The 21,055-nt window shown below is 39.8% G+C and overlaps 1 protein-coding gene across 1 annotated transcript in view; it reads left to right on the top strand.

The window, feature by feature from the left end:
- The window catches only part of LOC109836494 (protein fluG), a 39,543-nt gene continuing 22,360 nt past the window's right edge, over positions 3,873-21,055 (top strand). Inside the window, exons 1-8 of the mRNA XM_020404404.1 lie at positions 3,873-4,170; positions 4,750-5,001; positions 6,309-6,376; positions 6,465-6,580; positions 6,696-6,801; positions 7,018-7,174; positions 7,246-7,341; positions 13,571-13,619. Coding sequence (XP_020259993.1) covers positions 4,006-4,170; positions 4,750-5,001; positions 6,309-6,376; positions 6,465-6,580; positions 6,696-6,801; positions 7,018-7,174; positions 7,246-7,341; positions 13,571-13,619 — 1,009 coding nt within the window. The 5' untranslated portion in view covers positions 3,873-4,005. The remainder of the gene's footprint in view (positions 4,171-4,749; positions 5,002-6,308; positions 6,377-6,464; positions 6,581-6,695; positions 6,802-7,017; positions 7,175-7,245; positions 7,342-13,570; positions 13,620-21,055) is intronic.

Below are 21,055 nucleotides of genomic sequence, written 5' to 3'. Positions count from 1 at the left end.
ATATATATAGAGAGAGAGAGAGAGAGAGAGAGAGAGAGAGAGAGAGAGAAGTGTTCCTAAGGTGACGCCTTAGATAATCATCTAAGGACGCGGCCTAAAATTACATGATTAAGCTACATTATGGATGATCCGCTCCATTGAATTTGATCTACATATTCTAAAACCCGAACACATCAAGTTTGAGGTGAACTCGTCGTCGTTTGGCCCTTCATCCACTCATATCAATTTTAACGGTTTTGAATGAATAAAACTTTTTACATGGCTCGACAGAGGGTCAAACGACGACGGGTTCACCCCAAACTTAGTGTGTTGGGGTTTTAGAATATGTAGATCAAGTTCAATAGAGTGGATCATCCACAATATAGCTCAATCATGTGATTTTAGGCCGCGTCCTTGTAGGCTATCTAAAAATTAATGCAGATAGTTGATCCCCATCAAAAACCGATGATAGAAGTTATAATTTGACGGCTTCCAGAAGGCTATAATTTAAAAACTTTCACGTAGACTAATGAATGTTATAATCTGATGACTTTCAAAATAACCGATTAAAGCTTTAATTCAACAGCCTTCATAATTAACATCGGGAGTTACAATCTGATGACTCTCATATCTTCAAGGAGCCAAGACGAAGGTTACAAGATGACGAGACTACAGATTAACGGTCTCTTCAAATCAAAATGCAAATATCTCTCAAACCATAAGAAATTTGGCGAAACGCACAAGAGCAAACCAAACCAATTGGTTGGCTCTGTCTTGTCGAGATAGTCGATTTTTATATATAATTTGTCCAATTCTGACTTACGGTTTGAAAGTTATGATCTGTTATTCACAGCAAGTTATATTCTGAAGTCTGTCTGCAAGACTGGACTTCATCTGAACATTAGACTTAGCCTGAAGCTCGCCAAGTTCACCTGACCCTCGCCCTGCATTCCAGAGTCAAAACGTAGAGTTCATCTCTGCGTCCCAACAACAAAACACAGAGTTTGTGGCTGCGTTCCAGATTCAAAACGTAGAGTTCGTGGCTGCGTTCAAGACTCAAAATGCAGAGTTCGTGACTGTGTTCCAGACAAAAAATGCATAGTTCGTGGCTGCATTCCAGACTCAAAACGCAGAGTTTGTGGCTGCGTTCCAGACTCAAAACACAGAGTTCGTGGCTGCGTTCCAGACTCCAAATACAGAGTTCGTAGTTGCGTTCTAAACTCCAAACGCAGAGTTCATGGCTACATTTTTAGGCTCAAATGCAGAGCCCAACTTTGCGTCCCAGGTCCAGAATGCAGAATTTGTACCCAGAACGCAATTATTACGTTTGACTCGTTTAAACACGAGCTGAACGGTTCCAGAAACCATTTTCTCCCTATGATTTGAGGGATTTCTTCCCCACTTAAGAGCGGATTAAGGGGGTAGTTATACCCCATTAAGGAGCAAATCAAGGAAGCGGTTATACCCCTTAATCTCCTACAAATAGCTAAAATTTCAACTTAATTAAGCCTGGTCCTTTAGAGGGGATTTCTGGAGAATTAAGATCGGCACAAGGCTTCTTGGCAGAAGAAAGATCTCGGCAATCTTCAGACCCTCGGAGTTGTTCTTGGAGCTTTCATCAACATTGGCTTAAAACCGATTTCGGTTAAATAAATCAACTCTTTCAAAGAGTTCTTTCAAAACTCGTTCTGAGTTTCAAACTTGCTACGCAAGTTCATCCAAGATTTCGAGTCAAGAGACGAAGACAACGTTCCAGCGAGGTGAAACGTCGGATCGTCAACGAGAAGCAAACTTGACGTGAGTTTCGAGGGAAGCATCTCATCGACAATAAGAAGAACCCATGTTAAACAAAGGGAAGGATCTCCGTCAACCATTCTCTCTTTTGTAAATCAGGAAACCGATCGAGAATATTTGTAATTTTTTTCTAAGTCAGTTAGAGAGAATTGTAATTAATTCTTTTTCTAAGTCTGTTAGAGAGAATAATATAAATTCAATTCTCTATTTTCTTCTTCAATTTTCCCACATACAGTTCCTTAGAATGATTATTCTGAGCATCACCTAGATCGACTCCCCCCACCCCCCCCCCCCCCCCCCCCCCCACACACACACACATATTATAATATATAATATTATATATCATATATATATATAATAATATATATATATACATATATATATATTATATATATATATATATATATAAATATATATACTATATATATATTATCAAAAAATTATATATTTATGAATATAATATAAAAATTATATATAAAATAATAAAATTTATAAATAATATAAAGAATAATATTATAATAAAAAAATGTAAATTATTATAAATTAAGATAATAATAAAATAAGATAAATAATTAAATAAAAATAAAATATATTTTAATAAATTAAATATAATAATAAAATAAATTTATAATAATATATAATTGAAATATATATTAAATTATTAATTGAATATAATTATTAAATTATTTAAAATAATATATATAATTTTTTAAAAATATATATATTAAAATGTTTTTAAAATATAATTAAAAAATTAAATTAAATTTATATTATTAATATAAAAATTGTAATATATTATATAATATAGAAAGATTAATGGGTATGCTTGTACAAAGCCCACAAAAAAGTTATGCTGTAGTGAAGTGCTCACACCCACTCAACTCATTCAAATGATTGTATACTTCCATGCACCATCAACTCATATGAACGTTGTCTCCCTTTTGAATGAGTTGGAGCGGGATGTGCCAACTTCACTATTAAGCACATGTTCGAACGCATGGGTCAAACCGATCCCGTCTCGTCTTGAGTCAATACCCAAGACTTGGCCTCACAGTGGGCGGGCCCAATCTTAGCTCGGTCAACTTGGCCCCCCGGCTTGGTTGGGCTGATTCCGCTCTAAATGCACGGACAAAAAAGTAGGCCTAGTTCACACTTGACCCCGGCCCATGTCCAACCCAGCTTGTCTTCGGTGATAGTACATTTTGATTTAATTTTTATATCAACTCAATTCAAAAATACAACCTCTATGTGTCTGCGTTGTAATTTTAGTAGTAATTGAGATTTTCTAAGCTCTATTCAGTATTTTAATGAATATTTATAGTCATTTTGATTTACCAAAAATACTCAAAGTATTGTGAATCTTTTGTCCTTTGAGATAATTCTACTACCTATTGTAAATTTATAAGGTTTAGACTTTCAAAAAGATAAATTACTAGTTTTGCTCTTTATATAAGCATGCAAATCTAGCAAAAAATCTGAAAAGAAAAAAAATTTAAAAGAAAAGGATTTTGAACATAAAAAGGAGTATGGGCCGACGCGCAATTCGAACCGCCGTAGGTCGAATCAGACCCGACACGACCCTATGCAGGCTATGGGCCACCTAGGTCCAGCTCCAGACCCAGGGACAAAATCCTCGTCCTGACCTACTAGCCCCGCCCGAGCTCGGGTCTGAACTAGCCCTAACCCAAAACCGACAGGTCGGTCCATCGGTCAGGACTGGCCTGATCCACCCTCACCCCTACCTCCAATTGTATAAGTTACTATAGGCCCCTTAATTCATTAGTTATTTAAATCTAGCCCCTCAGTTTATTAAAATTGCTGTTAGATTCTTTAATTCTTAAGCTATTCTGAATTTAGTCCATTCAAACAAGAGTAAAAGTAAAAAAATTAGAAGGATTAATTTGAGATAATTTCTGATTATTGGGGTAGCTAATAGTAATCTCAAACAAAATAACTCAAGAATCGAGGGACCCAGTTGTAGATCCAACGAGTAACGAACTAATTTCGGAACATGAAAGATTTAATAAACTAATATTGAAAAAGCCCAAGTGAAAAAAAAAATAAATAAATACCAAGAATGATCATCGGATAACTTCCTAAATGCACAATATCTTCAACGTGCCGTCTTTTGTCGTCTAACATAAACAAGCCTTGGTCTAACCTCTATAGTGCTTCATCGCTTCATCGTAGTCAAACTCAACAAAAACCCTTGAAATTTCTTGAGAGAGATTAATGGCGGAGTACAGCGAGCTCAGAGAGGCGATCTTCAACGTAAAGGCGATCGACGCTCACGCTCACAATCTCGTCGATCTCGACTCCTCCTTCCCCTTCCTCCGCCTCTTCTCCGAGGCCGAGGGCGACGCCTTGGCCTTCGCGCCTCACTCTCTCTCCTTCAAGGTCTCTCTCTTCCTCTCTCCTCCTCCTCTTATTGATTTCGAAATTTGATGATATCTGAGCCCTTGACCGGCGATCGAACGGTCAAGACCGCACGTGCGGTGCACGTGACGAGACCGTACTTGCACTCGTCCTCGTTCGAATGAACCTACCGTTATGGCTTGATTTTTTTGCTACGGTTAATTGCACTTTAGCTCTTAACTTCCGTAGAATTCTAATTTTTATATGAAGTTCAATTTTTTTTCCAAGAGTAGCTCAAAGTTTCACCAATTTTTTACTTTAATATCTCCCAATTACTTCACAACTCAGGATTTTGTTTTGGCTGTAAAATATTGTTTACATTTTGCTACAGTGTGATGTCAAAGTTAAATATTTTTATGTTTTGGAAAGTGAATAAATGGATTTGGGTTAAATAGCAGAAGAAAGGAGTTATTAAAGTTAAACTTGGCGAAACTTTGGGTTATCCAGAGAATTGGTGAAAGTTTAGGGTGTTATTAAAGTGCAATTAACCACTTTTTCTTTAAAGAGTTTTAGTCGTTTGCTCGAATTGTTGCTGGAGTGATTCGGTCTCATGAATTGCAGAGAAGTTTGAGGGACATTGCGGAGCTTTACGGCTGTGAGAGATCTTTGGATGGAGTTGAAAAACACAGAAAGGTCTCAGGGTTGGACTCGATTGGTTCGAAGTGTTTCGAGGCTGCAAATTTGTCTGCCGTCTTCATTGATGACGGCATTATGTTTGATAAAATACTTGAATGGGATTGGCACAAGTCTGTTGTTCCTGCCGTTGGTAGAATCTTGAGGATTGAGCATTTGGCTGAAACAATCCTCAATGTGGTAAGGACATTCATTTTTTCCTCTATATCGAACTTAATTTAACGTGGGATGCTCGTAAATTTTGATAAACTGGAGGGATTGAAGACTTCATATCCATGCGAAATAATCCACTAGAAATTTGGTCGTAGAAGGGTGTATGTGAAAAAAGGACCCCATTGGATGCGAAGTTCTTATGTAGCATTGGATTGATGGGTCTCATGTTCTTTTAATTAAAGGGGTATTATATGCCTTGTATTATGATACAAAATGTAAATACTCAAGTCTTTGGCATTAAATATTGGAGATAGACCAGCTAATTAATATTCTCAACACAGTACACATTTTTTGTGAGTTGACAATTGAGGTGAAAAATGCATTTACTGAGTGATATTATTGGGATTTTATCTCTATTGCGAATTACTTGCCTCTTTTATGTGTAAAATGCTATGTTACATATGCATCAGAACCATGTCCCGTATGAAAACCAGCTACAAATTACAAAAAATATGGTATATGTCAGAGATAGTTGTTTTCTATTGCAAATTACCAGCCTCTTTCATGTATAAAATGTTATGTTACATACGCATCAGAACCATGTCCCATATGAAAACCAGCTACAAATTACAAAAAAGTATGGTATATGTCAGAAATAGTTGTTTTCTATTGTGAATCACGATCCTCTTTCATGAACAAAATGATATGTTACATGGGCATCAGAACCATGTCCCGATGAAAACCAACTACAAATTGTAAAAGTATGATATAAGTAGTTTTTCCCCCCATTCTCTTTGAAGTTGATATGATCTACTCATTTATAGTCCCAACTGGAGAGGTGGGCCTGCCATTTAAAGCAGTCATCTGACTTGAACACTTTGGTATGCATGACCGAATCCCCTTATTTGTCCCTTAACCAATTGCCAGATATAGCTCAAACTTCAATTGTTGCACATCTATCTTTTGGAGTATTTATGTGTTCTCCAACATTTGGTTTCATGTGAAATTGCTTTCTACAGAAGGCACTATTATTATTTATGATATTGAGAAAATTATTTGTAACTCAGATTTTCCATCTTACTGAATACTGGTAGTAGAAAACTGTCTGTTGCTTCTGGTACTTGTCATTAATCCTTAAGAACCCAATATCTTAATGCATTGATTAACTAAATTTAATGTTTCCAAATGTATGCATCATTTTTTAGGTGTGACTTCACTTTATTACTCATCTTTTCTGAATAGGTTCTTAATGTCTTCAATTTCCGGGGTCTCTTGAATAGCCGTTGTCACTGTCTGAAGATGTATAGACCTTAACTTTATGAATAATTTTTCAGGAGATTCTCAAAGGTTCAAAATGCTCACTGGAGTCATTCACTGAAACTTTTGTGGCAAAGATGAAATCATATCCTTAACATTGATGCAGTTACTTGTTTTTTTTCTATTATTTATTTTCAATACATTTTCTGTTAGTTCCTGAACTTGTCTGGTACAGTCGCTGGTAAAATTGTTGCCATGAAAAGTATAGCAGCATACAGAAGTGGCTTGGACATTGATACAGATGTCAGTAAGAAGGCTGCCGAAGAAGGTTTGCTTGAAGATTTACATGGTACGTGCAAAGAAAGGCTGTACGAGACACCTGATTGGTGAATACATTGTATGGTTATGTATTTATTGCTTTTTGAAATACATGATGCTTATGTTGCAAATTTTATTTTCTACAGCTGGGAAGCCTGTTCGGATCAAGAACAAGAGCTTTATCGACTATTTATTTACATGTAGTTTGAACGTTGCTTTAAGCTTCAACTTACCTATGCAAATTCACACAGGGTAACAAAATTATATGAAGCTTTCACATTTAAGCTTCAACTTACCTATGCAAATTCACACAGGGTAACAAAATTATATGAAGCTTTCACATTTCTGAACTTCTTTCTTACTGTTTATTTGCTTTCACATTTCTGAACTTCTTTCTTACTGTTTATTTAATGCTTTTTTCCTCATCCATAAAACTATATCGGTCTAATATTTGGTTAAAATTTTCAGTTTTGGAGACAAGGACTTGGACTTGAGGCTATCTAACCCCCTGCACCTTCGCTCTGTTTTAGAGGATACAAAGTTCTCTAAATGTAGAATTGTTCTTTTGCATGCATCTTATCCATTTTCCAGAGAAGCATCATATCTTGCTTCTGTGTACCCCCAGGTCTGTTCTTTCACGAATCAATTTGTCATAAACTTTATATGCTCAATGATTATTTGCTTCTTTACTAGTAGGTCTACCTTGATTTTGGGTTGGCGGTGCCAAAACTTAGTGTCCAAGGGATGATTTCTTCTGTCAAAGAGCTTCTAGAATTAGCACCTACCAAGAAGGTATGCCTCTTCCTTTCTTTCTCTCCCTTTTATGGTTAGTCTGAAACTGCATTTTTGGACTTTTTGGTATTTACAGCATCATACTTTTTGACGTTGTATTTTTGCTGTGATTTTTTGCATTTGTATTCACTGATTTGTTAATGCCACGCCTTATTTTCACTGTGAAAAAGATATACTTAATATTTTTGTAGATTTTCTTGGGTAAAGATTAGGGTTCTCTTTTCTCACAGAGAGGTACCCTTTATATTAATGTACTCTTACAAATAAGCCCTTACAATATTAACTAATTAGCTTAATATATCTAAATAACTCAACACTCCCCCTCAAGATGGGCGATAGATATCAATCATTCCCATCTTGTTACAAAAGATATCATGCTCTCTAGAACCTAATCCTTTTGTTAAACAATCAGCTAGCTGCTCTTCTGATTTCACATAGCTCAAAGTCAGAACTCCTCTATTCAGTTGCTCCTTGATAAAGAACCTATCAATCTCCACATGTTTGGTCCGATCATGCTGAACAGGATTGTTTACAATATTAATCGCCGATTTGTTGTCACACCAAAGTTGTAAGGAGTTTCTTCTAAATAAGCGCAGCTCAGATAGTATGTTTTTGACCCACATCAACTCGCACAGACTAACTGCCATAGCTCTGTACTCGGCCTCAGCAGTAGACCTAGCCACCACATCTTGCTTCTTGCTACGCGAAGATACGAGATTGCCACCAACAAATACACAGTAACCTGTAGTGGACCTACGATCATCCATACAACCCGCCCAATCAGCATCACAATAGCCTTCAATTCTAAGATGTCCAGAACTCCTGAACCATAACCCCTTTCCTGGGCTTCCTTTAATGTACCTAAGAATTCTGCGAACTGCCTCCATATGCTGCTCTCTGGGATCATGTATATATCTACTCACCACACTCACTGCATGAGTAATATCAGGTCTCGTATGGCATAGATATATAAGTCGTCCAACTAATCTTTGATATTGCTCTTTACTCACCGGGTCACCACCCTCGGCACACATTTTATGATTCTGCTCGATAGGAGTAGATGCAACTCTGCACCCCAACATCCCTGTCTCTGAGAGAAGATCTAGAGCATACTTCCGCTGGGAAAGTACTATACCCTTTCGCGACCTTGCAATTTCAATTCCGAGAAAGTACTTCAACTGCCCCAGATCTTTAACTTCAAATTCCTCTCCCAATTTCTTCTTCAACAGTAGGATTTTCTCAGCGTCATCTCCAGTGATTACAATATCATCAACATAGACCGCCAGGATAGTGATACGAGTTTTGGAGTGCCTGTAAAATACAGTATGATCACTATTGCACTGCTTGTACCCCATACCACAAACTGCCAACCTGAATCTATCAAACCATGTCCTCGGAGACTGTTTTAACCCATACAAAGACTTCTTCAACTTGCACACCTTCCCAGCTACTTGAGAAGTAGTGAAGCCTGGTGGAATCTCCATATATACCTCCTCTTGAAGATCTCCATGCAAAAAGGCATTATTGACATCTAGCTGATGTAGTGGCTAATTAAAGTTGGCAGCACATGACACCAACACTCTAACAGTACTCATCTTTGCTACTGAAGCAAATGTCTCGTCATAGTCAATACCGTATGTTTGGCTGTAGCCTTTGGCAACCAATCTGGCCTTGTATCTGTCGATCTTGCCTTCTGGAGTTTGCTTAACCGTATACACCCACTTACATCTAACAACACGCTTCCCAGCTGGCAAATGTACCAACTCCCATGTGTCATTCTTCTTCAAGGCCTGGAGTTCCTCGTGCATGGCATTCAACCACCTAGGATCTTGCTTAGCTACCTGCCAGTTGTTAGGTACAGGCACTGAATGCAACGATGCAATGAATGACTTATATGCAGGTGGAATGGATGCATATGAAATGTAATTCGCAATATCAGTATCCCAATTACCAAACTTAGCTGGAGGTTTTTCAGCATTGACTCTAGAGGTTCTGCGGGGCAAGGCAGGAGTATCAGAGGTATCAGGGAAGGAATCGTTACCTATCGACTCAGGTGGAGGAGAAGAGTAAGGCACTGGAGAGGAAGAGGAAGGCACTGGAGAGGAGGGACTTGGGTCATCAACATTTGTGGGTACTGACACAGGCACGGGAGATGGCTCATGCTGCTGTTTCTGTCTCCTCGTGTATCCTCTCAGCTCCCCCTGACTTTGACTACCAACTCCTAAGTCACCACCACTACTCGGCGATGTACCATCACTACTCGGTGACTCAAGAGGACATGGAATCATCCCGACCACAATATCACTCTCATTCTCATTCTCATTCTCCCCCTCTCTACTAGCATTAGTAGAGCCATCTCCAAACAAGGAACTCAACTCCGTCTTCTTCCCATAAAAAGGTTCAAACTCCCGAAAAGTCACATCCATACTGACAAACAACCTTCTTTCAGTGGGACACCAACATTTGTATCCTTTTTGACTTGATGAGTAGCCAACAAAGATACATTTAACTGCTTGCGGATCCAGTTTACTCACCATCAACCTGTGATCTCTCACATAACATGTGCATCCAAACACTCTTGGTGGAACAACAAAAACATTCGAGCCCAAAAGCATCTCACATGGTGTCTTCATCCCTAATACTCTTGATGGCATCCTGTTGATCAAATAAGCTGCTGTCATAACAGCCTCACTCCATAAAAACTTAGGCACATTCATTGTCAACATCAATGAACGTGCCACTTCCAGTAGGTGCTTGTTCTTACGCTCAGCCACCCCATTCTGAGCAGGGGTGTCTGGGCAGGTGGTTTGATGAACAATTCCCTGATTAGAGATGAAAGCTGCAAACTCCTTATTGACATACTCAGTCCCATTATCTGTTCGAAGAATCTTCACCTGCACTCCAAACTGTGTCTTCACATAAGCCGAGAAATCTTGAAAACATTTGTAAACCTCTGATTTCTGCTTCATCATGTATATCCAGGTCATACGTGAATAACAGTCAATGAAAGTAACAAACCATCTAAAACCACTGATAGAGGTAGTAGGACATGGTCCCCAAACATCAGAATGGACAAGTGCAAATGGTTCACAACTTCGAAGACCAATCATTCTATAAGTAGAACGAGTATGTTTTCCAAGTTCACATGCATTACAAAATAACTCTTTTCTATCCACTTTCTTCATTAACTCATGTTCTAATCTATTTAAACTCTCAAAAGATAAATGCCCTAACCGACAATGTTGAAGCATCGTTTCTGCCTCTGGCCCTCCGCTAACAGCAGCAGCAATCATTGCTGTCTCCCTGTCCAAATACCAAAGACCATCACGTCTGATACCAGTCACAATCCTCCTCCCCGTTTCCTTCTCTTGAAAGACACACAAATCTCGATCAAATAACACGGTGCAATTTAATTGATCAATGAGAGAGCTAACTGAGAGTAAGTTAACTGGAAACGAAGGAACATGCAATACTGATGACAAGGTAACATATGAAGTGCAATGGACCGAGCCAGTACCCCTGATGGGTTGGGATGTCCCATCAGCAGTCTGAACTGTCTCAGGATGCATATGCTTACTCGGATAATATAATGCAAACTCACTAGATGTTCCTGTGACATGCCTAGATGCACCTGAGTCTATGATCCAATCAACATGAGTTTTAGTGGATGCAAGTGCCTGAACCTGTGTACCTTTGATCGCATGAGCATAACCAATAAAGTTACCAAAGCATGTAGTGGTAGCCAGATCCTGGGTGACTTTTCCCTTGCCCTTCGAACTCTCAGCCTGAAGCTTGAACAGACGTAGTTCCTCCAGCTCTGTTATTTCAGCTCTAGTCATCCCAGCAGTAGTCTGAGACTCATCTGCCACAGCTAGGTGAGCAACTCCTTGGCTTACACGCCCCCTGCCTCCTCGACCTGCACGGCCACGAGTCTGATCATGTTCACCCCAGTTCCTTTCCCTAGGTGGCTTAGAACACATCTGTCTCAGATGCCCTACCTCTCCGCAGTTGAAGCACTGTCTAGTCTTCCCTCTGAATCCAGTGTTATCCGGGTTGGATACCACCAGTGCAGACTTCTCTCCTGTAAGTCCACCTATTTCAGACCGTAGCCTGATACGACTCTCCTCCTGTATCATGGCCGAGACTGCCTTCTCCAGTGGTGGGATCTTCGTCTGGGTTAGTAGCAATGCCGTCCTTTGCTCATACGCTGAAGCCAAACATCGGAGAAACAACATGGTCCTCTTCTGCAAAGAGGCCTCACGCTCCTTGCACTCAGGGTCCTTGCAGCTCGCAAGGGGCGAGAAGTGATCGTGATCGAGCCACAAGCGCTCCAGCTCTGTGGCGTACTCCTGTACAGTCCTCTCTCCCTGGACTATAGCGCTGATCTTCTTCTCGATCTGGAATACCCTCAGGTTGTTCAACTTCTTGATGATCTCCTCCATCGGATTTTTTTCTGTCTTTGTCATCGGTCCAACTTCTATTCTTGTGGTGCGCAACGAAAAAATTCCGGCAGCACTTCGACAGTACAACAAGATAGATAGATCAACAAGAATTCCTGTTTCACCAAGAAAACAAGAACCAAGAAGCAAGATATCTCAATAAAGTGAGATATCAGCTCTTCTCTCATCAGTTCTAGGACTGACTTGTCGAGGAAACCTAAATAAACTATTACAAATCAAGAACCTCTCTCTTTCTTTCTTTTTTTACCTTTTTTTACTGTAGCAAACCAAACTACCTGCTCATCTGATACAGATCCCCTTTTTCGTCTTCTCTTCCCTCCAATAAAAAAAACACCCAAATAAAAAAAAACTAACTTTTTTTAAGCCCCCAAATCAGTCATTCATTGCCTTCGTCGATTTGGGAAGTTCCACTCTGAGTTTTTATAGCTTCTTCTCTACCAATCTACCATTCTAATCTCTCTTTTCAGCACCTGATGAGAATCAAAGATGCCAAAAAAAAAAAAAAAGCTGGAAACTTCCCCTTCATCTTCTTCTTCTAGCACATCGAACTGTTCCCCCAAATCCAACTTTTCAGCACCTGATGAGAATCAAAGATTCCAAAAAACCGCTGGAAACTTCCCCTTCATCTTCTTCTTCTAGCACAGCGAACTGTTCCCAAAATCCTGAATCTGGGACACGAACGACTTCTCCGCCTCCTCGAGCACGATCGTGCAAACTTCAGCAGCTTCGCCCTTGTCTCCAGCAGCGTCGGAAGAAACTGATCGGCCGTCGGATCTTCGTCGGATCTCGGATCTTGAGATCTTAGTCAGATCTCGTCGGATCTGCGTCGCCCTCGTCTCCAGCAGCGTCGGATCTCGTCGGAACTTGCTGCAAGCCTCGTCGGATCTTGAGATCTTCGTCGGATCGTCGGGCTTCGTCGTCCTGATCTTCGTCTTCGTCGGGCTCTTCGAGGACACGACCCTGTGCGCGATTCACACGACGAGGATCACGATCACGCCCAGCTCCCAGAGGCGCCGCAACATGGCTCTGATACCATGTAGATTTTCTTGGGTAAAGATTAGGGTTCTCTTTTCTCACAGAGAGGTACCCTTTATATTAATGTACTCTTACAAATAAGCCCTTACAATATTAACTAATTAGCTTAATGTATCTAAATAACTCAACAATTTTTTCTCTTTTCTCTAGAGTTTTCTTTGAATCATGCTACTTCTATTAGTTCAGTTGTATCAACTCCCATTGACCATGTAGCTCTGACACTAGGCGAGTGATCAGCCATCATGGATAATGAAAGAATCTGCTGAGCCTATTTTGTGGTTGCAAATAGGCTTCTGGAAATCATTCTCCTCCAGCATAATTTTCCTTTGAAGTTCTACATGCGTGTCAAGCTATGTTTGAAAATTTTCCACATAAATGTTTTCACTTATGCGGACATCACATTCCTTTTATCATTTAACTGCATTGGCTGAGTTTTAAATCACTCTTGCATCCAACAACCATTCTATAAGCCTTGAATTTACCCAGAAATTTAGTGTATGAAGGGTCACCATTTTTACATCTGCATATAACCAGCTAGTGTGGTTGTTATTTGGCCAAATGTTGGTTGCTTCTTGTAGTTACTGCTTGGTTTTATTATTCCTTAAATTGTTGCATGTTTTCTTCATAAAAATGCTCAAAGGCAATTTACTCTTGCTATTCCAATACTTATGTCATTACATGTAATATAGTGATGCTATTTTATCATTGCTAATTTACTTGTGCATTTCTTTCAGGTGATGTACAGCTCTGATGGCTATGCATTTCCTGAAACCTTTTACCTAGGTACGCTAACAGTGATAAGAAGATTATGGGAATTCTGTGGAAATTTGTTGGATTCAATTGGAACTGTTACTCATATCGTTTTGCTTAAATTTGATAGATTATATCACTGTAGTGATTTTTTTGAGCACTTATAATGTTTTACTGAAATGGAAAAAAAAAGTGGATATCCTCTTGGGAATTTAATTCATCTGATTCTGTGAACGTGGGTACAAGGTACAAAGGGGTACATGGGGCTCTTGCCCATGCTGTGAGAGGTCAATTCATGGGGGGACACAAGTACTACCTCTACCATGTTCATAGCCTCCCTATGCTGCCCATGCTTCCCCTCTCTCAACTCACTCTTTCTTTTCTCTCAAAAGAACTCCAATACAACCCACACCACTGCCCCCATGCTCCCTTGGTCTGCCCACACTCTCTCTTGCCTATAAATAGAGAGGAAGAGAGAAGAAGAAAGTGTGGTGGGAAAAATAAGTGGGAAATTCTTGAGTGAGTGTGAAACTTGAAAGGAAAAGAAAAGAAGTGAGGAAGAGAGAGCTTGTAAAGTTTGGTATTTTCCTCATAGTGAAATCCCCCTTCCGTGGATGTAGGTAAGTTTGCCGAACCACGTAAATCTGTTGTCTCGTTTTTTACTATGTGTTGTCATAGCTTGTAGGTTCCCTCGATATTTCAGTCTTAGAACTGATGAGAGGAAGAGTATATATTTCACTTTGATAAATATATCACTTTCGATTCTTGTTTCTTTTGAGAAATAAGAATTTTACTATCTATTCTAGTTTTCTTTGAGAAACAAGAATATAGAGGTTGACTTGTGCTTTTGTGATAACAGAAGTCAGGGCTATCTCTCAGATGATATCGCTTCCGCGGCGTGAGGACGTGTCTCTGCGCCCAATAATTGGTATCAAAGCCTTTATTCAGATTGGCGGTGGTTGAGCTACTGATCTAAGGTGGTGGTTGATTATTATGTGGTAAAACACAAAGTATTTGTTAAAATTCCTGAGAGAAGCGGACAAGCGGAGAATAGCGTCTACAAGTAAAACAATGATTTTTTCTATTGGAAAATTCAATGGGAAAAATGATTTTTCTTATTGGAGGATGCAGATAAAAAATTCGTTGATTTCGCAGAAATTGCACAAAGCTTTAGCGAGAAAAGAGAAGAAGCACAAGGACATGTCTGATGAGGATTGGGAAGAGCTGGATCTGGAAGCACGGACGTCGATTATCCTTTGCCTTGAAAGTGATGTAGCTTTCTTGGTGGACGGGGAGAAAACGGCTGCGGGCGTGTGGTTAAAGTTAGAGAGCACCTTCATGATGAAGAGTCTAACGAATCGGATCTAATTGAAATCTAAATTGTATACTTGTAAGATGGAGGAGGGTTCATCAATCTGGGAATACATCAACAAGTTCGATAGGATCTTATCGGATTTGAAAGACATTAATGTGACAATGGAAGACGAGGATCAGACACTTCTACTACTTCTATCTCTGTCGAAGTCTTATAAGAATCTGGTTCAAACACTGATGCTTATGAGCGACAGTTTGTCGATGGATGAGACTAGAACGGCGCTTCTAGCGGATGATCTTCGAAAAATTATAACTAGTGATATGGTCACTGGTGGTAACAAGGAACAAGCTCAGGGACTGTTTGCCAGAGGAAGAGGCAATGAGCGAGGAAAATGCAAGGGAGGAAAGTCTAGATCTAAATCGAGACCTCTTGCGGGACGAGCGTGTTTCAAATGGGTGAAGTTGGGCATTTCAAGGTCGATTGTCCTAACAAGAGAGTAGATGAGAAGAAGAACAACAACAAGACTGAAAGACGAAAAGGCAAGGAAGAGGCGAGCTACGCTTCAGGGGAAGGAAGCGATAATGAATGCTATATCGTCACGGGTGGTGAGGATACCTCCGGGAAGTGAATACTTGATTCTGATTGCTCTTACCACATGTGTCCAAATAGGAAGTTGTTTACTACCTACAGGAGCATTGATGGTGGAACTGTATTGATGAGGAACAACCATGCTTGTAAAACGGTGTGGCTAGGCGATATCAAGATCAAGATGCATGATGGAGTGGTTCGAACATTGACGGATGCAAGGCACGTTCTCGACTTGCGGAAGAATCTTATTTCAGTTGGTGCTTTGGACTCCAGGGGTTGCAAGATTGTAACAGAGAACAGAGTGAAAATGGTTGTTCGAGGTTCCCTAACAGTGATGAAGGGTGTTCGTCACGGTAATCTATATACTCTCTCGGGTACGACGGTGACGGGAGATGCAGCAGTTGGAGCTGAAGGAAATGGTAAAGACCCATGTTAGCACACACGGTTATAGCATAGATGGCTTGGGCACATGTCAGAGAAGGGTCTGGATCTGCTTGGTAAAGAGGGTTTGCTAAAGAATCTGAAGAAACCTTACATGGATTTTTACGAGGATTGTGTGTATGGAAAGGCGCACAGGGTCCAGTTTCTGAGGAGCAAGCACAAGAGCAGAGAGATACTAGATTATGTGCACATGGATGTTTGGGGTCCGGCTTCGACAACTTCTAAGGGTGATTCCAGATATTGTCTCATTCATAGATGATCATTCGAGATATGCTTGGATTTATTTTCTGAAGCATAAGAATGAGGTATTTGAGACATTCAAGAAGTGGAAGGCGATGGTTAAGAACAGGACCGGAAAGAAATTGAAGACATTGAGATCTGACAATGATACAGAGTATACAGATGGTGCCTTCAAGGAGTTCTGTGATCAGGAGGGGATTGCCAGACACTGAACAGTTAGATCTATACCACAGCAAAAAGGGTCGCGGAGAGACTGAACCGAACACTGCGGGAGAAAGCAGTGAGTATGCGATCATATGCTGGTTTGGATAAAGAATGGTGGGCAGAGTCGATTGTTACAGCTTGCTATATAGTGAATCGATCTCCACATTCGACATTGGACGGTGATACATCCTATCGACTGTGGTCAGGGGAGCGTGCAGATTATGAGAGGCTCCGAATTTTTGGGTGTACCGCCTACTATCACGTCAACGAGGGAAAGCTTGACACGAAGGCCAAAAAGGTAATTTTTTTTGGGTATGCAAAGGGTGTAAAAGGCTATCGCCTTTGATGTACAGAAGATTCGAAGTTCGTGATCAGCAGGGACGTTACATTTGATGAGAAGTCCATGATTACTAAGGTGCCCAAGGATGATGGTGTTAAAACTGTTGGGAATTCTAAGTCCCAGGTTATTGATATAGAACCTAAAGACCAACCAGGTTCTAGTCGTGTTCAAGTGGGAAATCAGGTAGATGATGAGCTTGAGCAGGAGGAGGTTCAGCACGAGAATACACAGGCACTACAACAATAGCAGCTCGAGGATAGCTTGGCTTCCATTAGGCCAAGGCGAGCATACAAGCAGGTACAGAAGCTGGGGGCTGATCAACCCCTGAAGTACTATGGGCATATTAATTTGGTTGAGTACGCACTCTCGGTGGAGGATGATGAGCCGGTCTCCTTCAAGGAAGCTATTCAGGATAGAGATGCTAGAATTGGTTGGCTGCGATGGAAGAGGAGATGGAATCTCTCCGGAAGAACCAAACATGGGAGGTGGTCTCATTACCCGTAGGAAAAAAAACTGACCAACTCTAGCTTTTTTTCAGGATAGAGATAGATAGGTTGTAAGTGGCTGTATAAAAGAAAGGAAGATCCTTCAGAGCTCGGTGGTACGAGGTACAAGGCGAGGCTAGTGGTTAAGGGGTTTGCACAAAAAGAGGGTGTGGATTACAATGAGATATTTTCTCCGATGGTGAAACACACATCTATTCGGGTGCTATTGAGTATTGTTGCTCATGGTGATCTTGAGCTGGAACAACTCGATGTAAAGACGACCTTCTTGCACGGAGACTTAGAGGAGGAAATCTATATGCATCAACCTGAAGGTTACAAGGTTAAGGGTAAGGAGAATCATGTATGTCGTTTGAGAAAATCACTATATGGATTGAAGTAATCTACTCGGCAGTGGTACAAGCGATTTGACTCCTTTATGCTAAAGCATGGGTTCTCCAGAAGCGATTTATGACTGTTGTGTCTATATTCGGAAGCTTCGTGGTGGTGATTATATCTATCTTCTTTTGTATGTGGATGACATGGTTATTGCTTCTAAGAGCAAGGTGGAGATAGATAGGCTGAAATCTCAACTTGGTAAAGAGTTCGAGATGAGGGACATGGGCGCTGTAAGGAAAATACTGGGTATGGAGATTAGAAGAGAGCGGACGAATCGGCGATTGTTCTTGAGTCAGAAGGGCTACATAGAACGGGTGATCGTAAGATTCGGGATGCAAAGTGCAAAGTCGATGGTGACTCCATTGGCTCCACACTTTAGGCTTTCAGGAAAATAATCTCCCACTACAGCGGAAGAGAAGGCGCAAATGGAGCGCGTTCCCTATGCTAGTGCAGTTGGCAGCTTAATGTACGTAATTGTGTGTACACGCCCAGATATTTCACATGTGGTTAGTGTGGTCAGCAGGTTTATGGCGAATCCGGAAAAGACGCATTGGGAAGCGGTAAAATGGATCCTGAGGTACTTGAAAGGTACCGCGGATACGGGTCTGTGTTTTGGTGAAGATACATGTCAGATCGACGGGTTTGTGGACTCAGATTATGCAGACGATCTAGATAGACGACGATCTACTACTGGTTATGTATTCAAGATACATGAGGCTCCAGTTAGTTGACGATCGATGTTGCAGGCTACAGTGGTACTTTCTACAACAGAGGCCGAGTACATGGCTATGATGGAGGGAGTGAAGGAAGCATTGTAGCTGTGAGGTCTTCTAGACGATTTGGGGATTGAGCAGGAGAGCGTGAACTTGTGGTGTGACAGTCAAAGTGCGATTCATTTGGTGAAGAATCAAGTTTACCATGCTCGTACCAAGCATATCGACGTTAGATATCATTTTGTGCGGGATGTCATAGAGGAAGGAGATATTTCTCTCATGAATGTGCATACGAATGAGAATCCCGCGGACATATTAACCAAGGTGGTCATAGGCAGTAAGTTCCAGCATTGCTTGGACTTGCTTCATATCAGCCCGTGTTGATTTGCCCGAGAGGGCATGGTCCTACGAGGCGGTGATGGAGGTGAGGTGGAGATTATGTTGGAGAATAATTACAGAATTACGGTTTGCTTGATCCCGGTGAATGGTACGTAATAGAGATGACAAAATGGACCCAAAACCAATTGTCCACCCATACCCACCCGTCAAATAAACCATTCAAACCCACCCATTTAGTTAAATGGGTCATAAATGGGTGGTATAGTTTCTATTAAAAATAAATGGGTCATTAATGAGCGGGTTATTACCCAGCCATTTGCCCATTTAGATGATATTATTTTAAAAACACCCTCAACGTTTTAACAATTATAAAACTTATTTTTAAAAGTTAAAAATTATAGAAAACACTTAAAATGACTAATAGCTCCTTAAAATTTTAAGATTTGTAAAAAACACCCTTAAAGTTTAAAATATTATAAAAACGCCCTCAAGAGTTAAAAATTATAAAAAAAGCTCTCAAAATTTTCTAACCTCATAGATGACACATGAAATTCAAAAATTACCAATAGCCCCCTGAAATTTTATAATTTGTAAAAAATACCCTTAAAAGTTGTAGAAAATAAGAAAAACACCCTCAAGACTTCAAAATTATCAAACAATCTTAGAGTTTTCTAAACTTACAAATGACACATGAAATCTGAAAATTTTCAATAGTCCCCTGTAAATTTAAAATTTATAATTAACACCCAAGTTTTAAATTTTTAGAAAAACACCCTCCATAGTTTAGAATTACAAAACCATCCCGAAATTTCAAAACCTACAAATGACACATGAAATCTAAAAATTACTAGCAGCCCCCTGTAAATTTATAATTTACAAAAAGCACCCTCAAAGTTTAAAAATTGCAAAAAACATCCTCAAGAGTTTAAAACTACAAAACAATCTTAGAATTTTCTAAACTTACAAATGACACATGAAATCTAAAAAAATTCGGTAGTCCCCTATAAATATCGAATTTGCAAATAACACCCTCAAACTTTTAAAAATTATAAAAAACACCCTTAAGGATATATAAATATAAAAAGTAGGCGCTCACAATTCTGCGTCGGCAGGAGATATATGTGTGTGTGGGATCTTTTCAGTACCTCGTCAAGATTTAACTGTTGCATATATAGTTGGTCTTTGATGCCTACATGACTTTCCTTTTGGAGGAACCCGTCTCATATTCTTAATTTAATGTTAAGGTTAGGTACTTCTGCTACGTATGGATATTGAAGAATGCACGAGAATTTGGAAGAAAGTTAGGGGAAAAGTTATATGTTTATGTTTTAATCTAGTTTGAGTAATTAGAACCAGTGTTATTTGCGATCAGTGAGTTGAGATATTGACGCACAAAAGATATTTTCCTAAATAGTCGATTCAATTGAGAAAAAAATATTTACAGAAAACCCCTGAAAGTTTGTAGAAAACCCCCTAAAAGTTTGTAGAAAACCACTGAAAGTTTATAAAAAACCCCTGAAAGTTTACAGAAAACCCCCTAAAAGTTTGCAGAAAACCCCTGAAAGTTTGAAGAAAACCCCCTGAAAGTTTGCAAAAACTGCCCTGAAAGTTTACAAAAAATTCCCTGAAAGTTTGCAGAAAACCCCTAAAAGTTTGCAAAAAACCTCCTAAAAATTTATAGAAAACCCCCTGAAAGTTTACAGAAAACCCCCTGAAAGTTTGTAGAAAACCCCTTGAAAGTTTACAGAAAACCCCCTGAAAGTTTACAGAAAACCCCCTTAAAATTTGCAAAAAACTCACTGAAAGTTTACAGAAAACCCCCTAAAAGTTTGCATAAAATCCCCTGAAAGTTTACAAAAAAACCTCTGAAAGTTTACAGAAAACCCCCCTAAAAGTTTGCAGAAAACCCCCTGAAAGTTTGCCAAAACCCCCTAAAAATTTACAAGTAGATACCCGAAACTTACATATATATAGAAGTATCATGATCATAACTAAATGGGTTATTGGGTCACCCATGAACGGATGAACCACCCATTTAGTAAATGGGTGGTTGAGAAGTGACCCATTTAGCAAATGCTAAATGGGTCATAAATGGTCAAGTGGTCATAAATGTGCTCACCCATTTATGATCCAATCAAGACACAACCAAAACTATCCATTTGACATCCCTAGTATGTAGGCAGCCGCGGTATAATGGCGTAGCTGGTTATGGTCTGGTTTTTTGACCTGGATTTCTCTGGTGAAGTTCGTGGTGTTCTTCTGATTTTCGTCCAAAATTTAAGGTTTATCAAATGATGTACAAGGTGGAGAATTGTGAACGTGGGTACAGGGTACAAAGGGGTACATGGGGCTCTTGCCCATGTTGTGAGAGGTCAATTCATGGCGGGACACAAGTACTACGTCTGCCA

The sequence above is a fragment of the Asparagus officinalis genome, chromosome 4 (assembly GCF_001876935.1).
Source record: "Asparagus officinalis chromosome 4, Aspof.V1, whole genome shotgun sequence".
NCBI classification, from domain to species: domain Eukaryota; kingdom Viridiplantae; phylum Streptophyta; class Magnoliopsida; order Asparagales; family Asparagaceae; genus Asparagus; species Asparagus officinalis.
Note: the sequence above shows the minus strand (reverse complement) of the source record. Positions and strands in the feature narration are given on the sequence as shown.